This window comes from Hypanus sabinus, chromosome 10 (genome assembly GCF_030144855.1).
Source record: "Hypanus sabinus isolate sHypSab1 chromosome 10, sHypSab1.hap1, whole genome shotgun sequence".
NCBI classification, from domain to species: domain Eukaryota; kingdom Metazoa; phylum Chordata; class Chondrichthyes; order Myliobatiformes; family Dasyatidae; genus Hypanus; species Hypanus sabinus.
In genome coordinates, this window is record NC_082715.1 from 37,231,704 (window position 1) to 37,244,449 (window position 12,746).

Below are 12,746 nucleotides of genomic sequence, written 5' to 3' on the forward strand. Positions count from 1 at the left end.
GTAGAGGGAATAAAAGTGTAGACTGTTTTTTTTTAAATAGGGAGAAAACTCAAAAATCTGAGGCACAAAGGAATTTCAGAGTCCTTGCGGAGGATTCCCTAAAGGTTAACTTGCAGGATGAGTCGGCGGTGAGGAAGGCAAACACAATTTTAGCATTCATTTCCAGAGGACTGGAATATAAAAACAAGGATGTAATGCTGAAACTTTATGAGGCACCGGTGAGGCCTCAATTGGAGTATAGTGAGCCATTTTTGGCCCTTTATCCAAGAAATGATGTGCAGACATTGGAGAGGGTTCAAAGGAAGTTTACAAAATTGATTCTAGCTTATCATATTATCAGAATAAGGCCAAATTTAGAGTATTGTGTACAGTTCTGGTCACCGAATTATAGGAAAGACGTCAACAAAATAGAGAGAGTACAGAGGAGATTTACTAGAATGTTACCTGGGTTTCAGCACCTAAGTTACAGAGAAAGGTTGAACAAGTTAGGTCCTTCTTCTTTGGAGCTGAGGGGGAACTTGATAGAGGTATTTAAAATTATGAGGGGTATAGATAGAGTTGACATGAATAGGCTTTTTCCATTGAGAGTAGGGGAGATTCAAACAAGAGGACATGAGTTGAGAGTTAGGGGGCAAAAGTTTAGAGGTAACACGGAGGGGGGGGGACTTCTTTACTCAGAAAGTGGTAGCTGTGTGGAACGAATTTCCAGTAGAATTGGTAGAGGCAGGTTCGATATTGTCATTTAAAGTAAAATTGGGTAGATATATGGACAGGAAAGGAATGGAGGGTTATGGGCTGAGTGCAGGTAGGTGGGACTAGGTGAGAGTAAGCATTTGGCATGGACTAGAAGGGCCGAGGTGGCCTGTTTCTGTGCTGTAATTGTTATATATATGAGGAGTATTTGATGGCTCTGGGCCTGTACTCATTGACATTTAGGTGATCTCATTGAAATCTATTGAATGTTGAAAGGCCTAGATAGAGTGAATGTGGAAAGGATGTTTCCTGTGGTGGGGGAGTCTAGAACCAAAGGGCACAACCTTAGAATAAAGAGACATCCATTTATAACAGAGATGAGGAGAAATTTCTTTAGCCAGAGTGGAGAGTCTGTAGAATTCGTTGCCACAGGTGGCTGTGGATGTTAGGTCATTGAGTGTATTTAAAGTGGAGGTAGATAGATTCTTGATAAGTCAGGACATGTGAGGTTATGGGGAGGTGGCAAGAGAATGGGGTTGAAAGGGAATGAATCAGTTGTGGTCAGATGGCAGAGCAGACTCAATGGGCCAAATGGCCCAATTCTGCTTCAATGTCTTATGGTCTTCTATAGGCAAGTCAGTTCTGAATCCTAACCTGGAATTCACCCTGGATCCCATGCTTCTTCATTGTCCAAATTAACCTACCACGAGGGACCTTATCAAATGCCTTATTAAAAGTCCATGTAGATAATGTCCACTACTTTAATTTCATCAAGCTGCTTTTGTCAGCTTCTCAAAAAGCTCAACCAAGTTCCTAAGGCATGACCTGTCCTGCACAAAGCCACGCTGACTATCCCTAAGCTGGCCACAGGTTTGCAAATGCGCATAAATCATATCCCTAATTATCCTCTCTTCAATAGTTTCCCTCTCACTGAAGTAAGGTTGACTTGGTTGGATTATCCTCATTTCCCTTTTTAGGCACATTTGCTACTCTCCAGTCTTCTGGGACCTTGCCTGTTGCTAGGCAGACACAAAGTTCTTTGAGAAAGCCCCAGCAATCTCTTTGCTTGCTTCTTTCAATATTCAGGGATATGAGCCATCTGACCCTGCACACTTATCCAGTTAATACTTTTCAAAAGACCCACCACTACCTTCTCCTTAATCTCAGAATGTTCTAGCACATTAGCATGGCCCAATCTGTTTTTCATTATTCTTCAAATTCTTCCCAAAATACTCAGTTAGCATTTACTTGGAATCTAAACACAGATCCTTGAATGGATCTACCGTCTCCTTAGTTAGCCTCTTTTTCTTAATACAAATATGAAATGCCTGTTTTTCCATTTCTCAAAGGCTTTCGGGGTACCTATAATCCCATCAGCATAATTGCATTTATCCTATTTCTGAGCTCTGACAAATTGCCTTCATGGATGAGTTTATCCTCTTTGACTACAGCTCTATAACAACACAAAATGCTGACAGAACTCAGTAGGCCAGACAGCATCTATGGGAGGAGGTAGTGACGATGTTTCGGGCCGAAGCCCCCAACTCCTGATGAAGGGTTTTGCCAGCATTTTGTGTTTTTATTTATTTCCAGGATCTGCAAATTCACTTGTGTTAGCTCTGTAATAACATTGTTTTACAGAATAACCAACAGATTTCAGTTTTAACTAAAGTTGTAATCTTCACTGTTCACGTTGTACATTATCAATTCTCATCAACATAATTCCTGACAGACTTATTTCCTGTAAGTTTATTGCTATTTTTATTATCTGAATATCCAACCCCATAAAATTGGCACTGGATGCATAAATCAAAATTATTACTTCATAGTTCAATGACTCTTAATACAAAATCAATGAGTAAGAAACAAGAACTTCACTTTCCAATTGATAAATTGAACAAAAATTCCTTTGGCTGGACACATACCTTGCACAGAGACGGTCTATCATGTTTAGCTGTTTCTTCAAAGATTTTCCTTCCATTAAAGGGCCAGCAGAGTGGATATGCCCTGATGATTGAGCAACGTTCAGTTCTGTTCATAACTCTTCATGCTTGTATGCAGCATAACAAGGCAATGCTTAAGGAAGGTTTATCAAATGTGCCCATCATCCAGAACAATTACAAAGAGCACTGCCACAGGGAAGCAGCATTTATCATCAAGGATGCTCTCCTCTCCTACCACCAGGTTCAGTAAGTTATTACCCTACAATCATCAGTATCCTGAGCCAGCATGGATAACTTCACTCATTTCAATGCTGAACTGACCCCACAACCAATAAACCAACTTTCAAGGACTCTACTACTCATGTTCTCAGTATTATTTATTTACTTTAAAAATTGCACAATTTGTCTTCTGTTGGACATTGTTTGTCAGTCTTTATGTATAGTTTCATAAATTCTATCATATTTATTTTCCTGCAAATGCCTGAAGAAAATTGATCTCAAGGTAGTATATGGTGACATACAGTATATGTACGTACTTTGATAACAAATTGGCAGGCAACGTTTATGCAACTTCTGTAATGTGGATGGACTGGGGAAACTGGGGTTTTGAGGGGAATTTCATAGATCTAAATTCAACATGGATCTAGGCAGAGTAGGTAGAAACTGTTTCCAGTTGCAAAAGGCTCAAGGACCAGGGATCAAACAATGAATAGTGAAAGAACTCATGAGAAAAACTATTATTTGTTTTACATAGCAAGTTGTCAGGATCTGGACTGCACTGTAGGTTTATTGTTAAGTGAAGTTGTGGCTAGTTCTTAATTTTATTTTTTCATTTCTCAATTCTGACAGTTTTTCTTTCCACAAATGCTGCCTGACTGACCAGTTGAGTGTCAGTTTTATTTCTAGTGCTTCTTGAAGTTGCTAGGGTTCCATGCTATTAAGAATTATTGAAAGTTCTTCCAAAATATTAACATATTTTATTCTCATAGGGTTAATTAATCTACCATTTAACCTCACAAAAACTAACCCTTGCTTTCCAATGAATACAACTGTACTGCATAAATTAAATCAGCATTTCTATATGGCCAACTGGTGCTTAGTTAACTTCTAAAATGGGAACAAAACCAACACTGTCGTTGATCTTTATTCTGTGAAAATAGCAGTGACTTTCTGAAGTACACATACACATTTAAACATCAAAATCTTAAAAGTTGCTGTCAACCAATTTCAGATATTTAGAGACGAAAACTGCTCAAAGCAGAGCTGAAAAGCCATCTTAGCAAAGAATGAATTCCAGGATTTAGACTATAAAATGACCAGAAATATTTACATGTTGCTACATAAGGTGTAAATAGACTGTTAATAACATCAAGCAGCTTGGCATTCTTTCTGGCCCAAGAAATAAATATTATGCACGTGAATTGCACTTCTCCATATGTCAAAATAATTGTTAAATTAAATAATCCAAAGAGCTGATTATTGACCACAGGAGGAAGAAGCTGGAGGTCCATAAATCATCCTCATTAGAAGAATGGAGCTGGTGAGGTCAGTTGCTTTAAATTCCTTGGTATTAGCATATTGTATTATCTTTCCTGGGATCAGCACTACGAGGTCACAACAGTGCTTCTATGTTCTTATGCATACATTCATCGAAAACTTTTGACAAACTTCAAAAGATGCACAGTGGATTGGTTGCATCACAGTATAGTATGGAAATACCAATGCCCAGTAATGGAAAAGGCCACAGAATGTGGTGGATACAGCCCAGTCCAATACAGGCAAAGCCCTCCTCACCGCTGGGTATATTTACATGGACCACTGCAACAAGAAAGCTGCATCCATCATTAAAGACCCCTTCCATCCAGACCAAGTCCTCTTCTTACTACTACCATCAGGTGGGAGGTGCCACAGAACCAGATTCAGGAATAGTTATTAACCTACTATCAGCCGGTTCCTGAGCCTGCGTTGTTAACTTCAATTACCACTAGTCTGAACCTGTTGTTATGAACCACAGGCTCACTTTCAAGGACTTTTTACAACTCATGTTTACAGTATTATTTTTATTTGTATATCTTGTTTTCTTTTGCACATTGGCCGTTTGTCAGTCTTTGTTCAGGTGAAGATTTTTTACATAATTTTCTGCTTTTCCTCTGTAAATGCTTGTAAGAAAATGAATCTTAATGTATAGTATGGTAACGTACATACTTTAATAATAAATTTACTTAGAACTTTGATGTGACATTTCACCTTAATTGTGTGCATGTTCTAATCTAAATTTCACAATCTATTAAATACTTAAAATATTACTTAAATTGTGCTCTTTTTCTTAGTTTGGAAAAGAGGCCCCTTTCTTTGAAGGAGGAGGACATCTCAATTATTCTGGATTGAAAAGACTCATCCTGAGAACAGATGTGGAACTCAGGAATTGAGAAAAGGGAATGGCATTTTTATAAGTGATAGGGTGGGAAGAGGTATAGTCAAGATAGCTGCGAGTCAGTGGGTTTATAAAGGGTATCTTGTAGATAGACTATCTCCAGAGATGCAGACAGAGAGATCGAGAAAGGGGAGAGAGGTGTCAGAAATGAATCAAGTAAATTTGAGGGCAGGGTGGAAGTTGGAGGCAAAGTTGATGAAATTGACAGGCTTAGCATGGGTGCAGGAAGTAGCATCAATGCCGTCGTTGATGTAACGTAGCAAGAATTGGGGAGCGATGCCGGTGTAGACTTGGAACATAAACTGTTCCATGTAACTGATGAAAAGACACCCATAGCTGGGACCCATGAGAGTTCCCATGCCTACATCTTGGGTTTGAAGGAAGTGGGAGGAGCTAAAGGAAATTGTTGAGATGAGAATACTTGCAGGCCAGGATTTTCTGAGATTTACTTGACTTTCAATTAAAACCTACATTGCAGATTATTCGAGTGTAGTTTACTTATTATTAGAAAGTCCCTTCTGTAAACACAGTACCAAACTCCAACCCCTAACTCCCTAGGATTTAAGAAGTTACCATTACTATGTATTGATGGAAACTACTGTAATAACGTGGAAATTGAGATTGTTCTTCACCCAATTACCCGTTAAATTGGCTAATTGTTCTCACATGGGGTATTGACAAAATACATAAAAATAATTGAAACACATTATAATGATGTTATGCTAGATATATATTAAAGTAAATCCAAATATCAGTAACATTCTGTACTTAAAGCAGGACACATTTGCTTTCAAGTACAAATATTGTTGTTTGGTTGAAAGGAATAATTTCACTGTAAAAGTTGTTATATTTTACAATTACATCTTAAATTGTAACTAACTTGCCCTAAAAGTATTTTCTGCTCATCACAATTCCAAACTGGAATGACAATTTTCAGAATAAAACAAATTTCAATTTTGCTTCCCAAACTGTAATCATTAAAACTAATAATGATTTGTAATAAATTGTCCCAATTTCGGTCTGATTTCTAAAGAGTTGAATATCAAACTAACAATACAGAAAGTACAATAGGTATCAGAGACAGTATAAGGAAATGTGATACAGGACAGTGAAAGCTTCTGAGCAGTATATATGCAGCTTATTATACAACAATAAAAATAATTATCTATAAATTAACTACTCATTCCTTCATCTTTAAAATAGCTTTTTTTACATAAAAATATCCCTTTAATTTTTTTTTGCATTTTCCACTTTCAGTAATTGGTAATTTACTGAAACTTACTGGCATTCCACGTGATCAATCTTCTAATACGCCCAGTCTGAGACTCATATGGAAAGAATGAAAAAGAATAAATGAAAGGCTCAAAACAGGTGCTGTTTATTTCTCTGATGCACAATCTTGCATACAGTGGTCATTCAGCACTGTGCTGACTTTTTGACCTAGTATAGATAAAGTAGGTACCTTTAACTCTTAAATTACCATCCACAAGTTATAAAAATATGAACATTGCAATTCTGGATTTAAGTTAACATGTTTTCATGCTCAGATTTCTTTATTTATCTTCACAGTAAGCCAATTTATACAGAATAAAAACTAAGTTTAAATAGACTAGCATCATAAATTAGTTTTACACCATTTGGGAAATGTTTGATTCTAATTTAAAAGAAAAAATCCATTACAACTCCATCATATTAAAATTCTAAACAAATACATTCAGAAACAAAGGTAAAAAGTTAGTAAAATTCTAACTTTAGGAATAATCAAAATTTAGCTGTAATATTTGCCTTACACTTCTATAAAGTGAGATCCGCCAGCATTTGACCAGTTAAAAATAATAGCCTTTGGAGCATAATTATAGGTCAGTAAGGAGGAATGATAATGGTGTGGCTGAATGATGGCATAGAGTTTAGCATATATTAAGGCTTCTTTTTAAAAAGAGGTAACATTTTATAAACACCAGTGTTTTATTTTATCCTATTTTTCCAACATTATCCATTGTGTATTTCTATTATAGTCTTCATGTAGTCAGGATACAATGTTAACAATGTGCTTGGCTCTTAGTAAACCTCTATAACCTGTTTTTTTTTGGCTCAGTTTTGCCACTTGCGCCTCGAAAGGCAAAAATGTAGCTCACCATCCCCAGGAATGACATTCTCAATATAGTAAAGGTTTGTTTTCGATGTTAAAACGAGTTATTAATTGAACATAGAACAAAATATAGAACAATACAGCACAATACAGGTCCTTCGGCCCACAATGTTGTGCCAACCCTTAAACCATGTCTCTCATATAACCTCCCCCACCTTAAATTCCTCCATATACCTGACCAGTAGTCTCTTAGTTGGGTGTAAACAGTACAGAAAAAACACTCAGATTACAATAAATTATAAGGACATTTTTACAACCTCTAACAAGTGTTCAGCACAAATGACTAACATGTATTTTTCTTAAAATGCAAATATTACATTCACACTTTCATTTTGTCAGAAGTTAAAATTTATTTTAAATATTAGTATGCAATTTTCTTTATTCTCCAATTTGTTCAGTTGCTATTCTTCTCATTGACACTTGGGATAATTTCATATATGTGCATTACTTTACTTAAATTTTCCCCTTCTCCCAAAATAGAGCATTTGCTTCGATGCACAAATTCTCAGTGCAACAATGATCAGAATTTGGTAATCAGTTAAATTTATCCAATGCTGTCTACTTCTCACGAATAGGAGTTAATGGAGAGTGAGAACAAAGCATACTATACCTACTACACAAGATAATATAATGTTATAAATCTGTCCAAAAGACATCTAGACACGTGAAACATATACTTCATCCTAAAAATGAATTGCAACCTAGTATTAGAAAATAACTTTATACATGTTTAGTATAATAAACAGTGGCTCAAGTTTTTTCAAGAAGTTCATTAACAGTATTGCTGGTCACCTATTCCTCTTCCATTTAACAACTTCATTTACTTTAGGAACTAATGTCCTCATAACTGAGATGGAAAGAGGACATGCTGTCTTAACCTGAGACAAAGGAGATCTAACACAAACAAATACAATGAAATATTCACCTCCCAACACGCTCTCAACAAATATAACAGCTTTACTCTACAACATTAACTTATAGTAAAATATCATATCAAATGGTTAAGAAAATTTAGTCTTTTGCCACAGAACCGAGAGAATTTATTGATGATTCAAATATATCATTCACATTTTGTTTGCCATCCAGGAGAGGTAAGTATTCCACATCAGGGCGACAATCTGGACGACTGCCAACCTGTGGAAAAGAAACAGCAACTGAGATTACAAGTTTTATTTTTTGATTTTTCAACTTAAAACAAAAACATCTGTTCAGGAAAGATAAAAAATGGCTTGGGAAATTAACTTGTTACTTAATTAAAAATCTGGACCAGAATAGTTGCTTTATTTCCACATGGATATTGAGTTGAAAGCAATGGACACATCTAGTGAAGATAAACTTGGTGAGAAGTATTTTTTTTATTCAAGAGGTGGGGCCGGTGCAAAGTTACTGTCTGCTTTCAAAACTGAGCTGAGTATAATTTGGTGTACTAAGGGAACCAGTGAAAATGGAGTTAAGGGTAGGAATGTACTCATGTGGATATTCAGTCATATTGAATGGTGAAGCAAACTTGACGGACTAAATTTTGTTTTTTATATCAAAGTAAATAACATGCACAATTTCCTGTGCTTCTTGCTCATATTGTGTTGTGGCCAAGTGGTTAAGGCTTTGGGCTAGCAATCCGAAGGTCATTAGTTCAAGCCTCAGCCAAGGCAAGCGTGTGTGTCTTTGAGCAGGGCACTTAACCTCACACTGCTCCTGCACGTTTATAGCCTAGTGAGAAAAAATGCATCTCCATCCAAAATAAATTTAATTTACCGATGGATTTAATTTAATGGATAATTTTAATTTATCAGCAGGCAATAAAAAGTTTTCACTCTATTTTCACAGGATGATTTTTACTTACTGACTCCACTTACTTTTTCAGCTGATAGAACTTGGCAAATGGTCACTCCCAAGGAAATGTCTACTATTTGTTGTGTGGGATGGCATGGTGTTCAATAGGAAAGAGAGGAGTACAGAATAGGCAGTGTCCATTATTAAGGACCTCCAGCACCCAGGGCATGCCCTTTTCTCACTGTTACCATCAGGATAGGAGATACAGAAGCCTGAAGGCACACACTCAGTGATTCAGGAACAGCTTCTTCCCCTCTGCCATCCAATTCCTAAATGGACATTGAAGCTTTGGACTCTACCTCACTTTTTAAAAAAAAATACACAGTATTTCTGTTTTTGCACATTTTAAAAAATCTATTCAATATACGTAATTGATTTGTTTATTTATTATTTTTTCTCTCTCTGCTAGATTATGCATTGCACTGAACTGCTGCTAAGTTAACAAATTTCATGTCAAATGCCAGTGATAATAAACCCGATTCTGAATATGAAAACAACTTCAGAGGCAGATGAGCTACAACTCCAACATACAGGTTGATTATTTCCAAAGTGGATTTACAACAATATACAAAATCTCATCAGTAATCCTGTGGCCAGACACCCTTCATGCCAGGAACACTGTGACAAAGTACATCAAAGACATTTTTCGGATGAATAAACTCAGTGAATATTTTTGTTTTTACCTGTGTTCCAGTGGTATAAAGTAGAAATTCAGCAATTGTACAGTTGGCCAGATCTTTAAAAGACAGAGTAATTTTTAGGACAATTACAAAAAATATGTTGAATAAATGAAAAAATAATGCTGATAGCCCACAAAAATATATGTTGAATTTTGCCTTTCACATTTCACATCAGAGTATTTGAAATGAACTTTGCGGAAGAAATTCAAATAGAAACAACAAAACCTTACACTGAATTTCACAGGAAAACAGTCTCCTTTCCTACATGTTCCAAGCAATATTGGAATTTCAGATTTAAGCTAGAAAAAGTAGTGACCATGTCTGGCATCGTTGCAAATTTCAATCCAGTTCCAAGGAGATGACATTAAAGCGACTTAAATACTTCATGAATTATTAGTAATGGAATCCTTTACTTACTGCGTAGTTTGATATCAATGTACTTTTATAATCCTGAAAAAAAAGAGCATCAAGCAAGGTTTGTCATTGATAAAAAAGATTGAATTCAGGTTACCGTAACTCAGTTGTCAAATTGTACAAATCTATGCAGTTATGAAAGGGAAAAATAACAAACATACAAATACATGTGTAAAATCAAGGCAAAAAAAATTTGTATCTATTTAATATCTCTGTAATAAGTAGAATCTAAGTTGCTGTCAGAAAACTGGTTCAACATATATGTTGCAACAATCACTCTTTTCCCAAACTGCATTTTGCAGAGCAACTAGAATAATTTAAATTAAAAATGTACTCTAATACTAAGGGATTTAGACAGGTACTCAAATAGACAAAGTGCAGAAAGATATGTGGGCAAAAGGGATTAGTGTAGGGAATGGCCAGTAGACTGAAGAACCCATCTCTGTGCTGCACAACTATAGACCATAAGACCACAACATATAGGAGCAGAATTAGGCTGTTTCATCACGGCTGATCCAATTTTCCTCTCAGCCCCAATCTCTTACCTTCTCCCTGTATCTCTTCATGCCCCGACATATCAAGAATCTGTCAACCTCTGCCTTAAATACACATAAAGACTGGGCCTCCACAGCTGCCTGTGGCAACGAATTCCACAGATTCACCACTCTATGGCTAAAGAAATTCCTCATCTCCGTTCTAAAGACACCCCTCTTTTCTGAGACTGTGTCCTCTGGCGTTAAGACTTAACACTCATGGAAAACATCCTCTCAAAGTCCACTGTGTCGATAGGTTTCAAACAGGTCACTCCTCATTCTTCTGAATTCTAGTGAATACAGGCCTAGAGCCACCAGATGCTCTTCATATGACAAGCTGTTCAATCCTAAAATCATTTTCGTGAACCTCCTTTGAACCCTCTCCAGCATCAACAAATCATTTCTAAGATAGGGGCCTAAAACTGCTCACAATATTCCAGTGAGGTCTCACCAGTGCTTTATAAAGTCTTAACATTACATCCTTACTTTTATATTCTATTCCTCTTGAAATGAATGCTAACATCACATTTGCCTTCCTCACCACCAACTCAACTTGCAAATTAACCTTTAGGGAACCCTGCACAAGAGTGACAACTCTATGACAATACAAACACAGTAAGGGAGATCTGCTAATCCTATAGAAACACAGATTTTTCCCAAGATAGTGCTTTGTGTTCAGTTCTGAACATGGTGATGTAGAAAGGAGATGGAGATTATGGGGGTTGAGTATCAAAACATTAAGAATGCAGAATCAGGAAGGATAGCAAATACGGTACTCAAGGTATTGTATCAAAATGTGCTTAGTATAAGAAATAAGGTGGATGATCTTGTTGCACTATTACAGATTGCGAGGCATGATGTTGTGGCCATCACTGAATCGTGGATGAAGGATGGTTGTAGTTGGGAGCTGAATGTCCAAGGTTACACGTTATATCGAAGGGACAGGAAGGAAGGCAAACAGGGTGGTGTGGCTCTACTGGTAAAGAATGGCATCAAATCCGTGGAAAGATGTGACATAGAATTGGAAGATGTTGGATCCTTTTGGATTCAGTTAAGAAACTGCAAAGGTAAAAGGACATTGATGACAGTTATATACAGGCCTTCCAACAGTGGTTTGGAGGAGGACCACAGATTACAACAGGAAATAGAAAAGGCGTGTCAAAAGGACAATGTTATGGTAGTCATGGGAGACTTTCGAAGGGCCGAATGGTCTACTTCTGCACCTATTGTCTATTTTAACATGCAGGTCGATTGGGAAAATCAGGTTGGTAATGGATCTCAAGAGACTGAGTTTGCTGAATGCCTAAGAAATAGCTTTTTAGAGTAGTTTGTTGTTGAGCCTACTAGGAGATCAGCTATGCTGGATTGGGTGTTATGTAATGAACCAGAAGCTTGAAGTTTGATAAGCAGAAAGTAAAGTTTGATGTAGCAGTATTTCAGTGGAGTAAGGGAAATTACAGTGTTAAGAGAGAGGAGTTGGCCAAAGTAAATTGGTAGGAGCTGCTGGCAGGGATGTTAGCAGAGCAGAAATGGCATGTGTTTCTGGGGAAAATGAGGAAGCTGCAGGACATATGTATTCCAAAAATGAATAAATACTCAAATGGTAAAATAGTACAACCATGGCTGACAAGGGAAGCCAAAGCTATTGTAAAAGTAAAAGAAAGGGCATACAACAAAGCAAAAATTATTGGGAAGGTTTTAAAAACCTACAGACAGCAACTGAAAAAATCATTAGAAGGGAAAAGATGAAATATAAACGCAAGCTAGCAAATACTATCAAAGTGGATAGTAAAAGTTTCTTCAAGTGTGTTAAAAATAAAAGAGAAATAAGAGTGGATATAGGACTGCTAGAAAATGAGGCAGGAAAAATAATAATGGAGGACAAGGAGATGGCTGATGAATTAAATGAATATTTTGCATGTCTTCTCTGTGGAAGACACTAACAGTATGCCTGATGTTGTAGTGTGTGAAGTTACTATTACAAGAGAGAAGGTGCTCAAAATGCTAAAAGACCTAAATGTACATAAGTCACCCAGACCAGAGGAACTGCACCCTCAGGTTCTGAAA

General features: G+C 36.7%; 1 protein-coding gene across 1 annotated transcript in view; it reads right to left on the bottom strand.

Moving 5' to 3' along the window:
* Positions 1 to 6,426: 6,426 nt before the first annotated feature.
* Positions 6,427 to 12,746, bottom strand: part of mpv17 (mitochondrial inner membrane protein MPV17) — a 35,912-nt gene continuing 29,592 nt past the window's right edge. The window contains exons 6-8 of the mRNA XM_059981678.1: positions 10,150 to 10,182; positions 9,736 to 9,788; positions 6,427 to 8,353 (exon numbers count right to left, since the gene is read on the bottom strand). Of these exons, the coding sequence (XP_059837661.1) occupies positions 8,284 to 8,353; positions 9,736 to 9,788; positions 10,150 to 10,182 (156 nt within the window). The 3' untranslated portion in view covers positions 6,427 to 8,283. The remainder of the gene's footprint in view (positions 8,354 to 9,735; positions 9,789 to 10,149; positions 10,183 to 12,746) is intronic.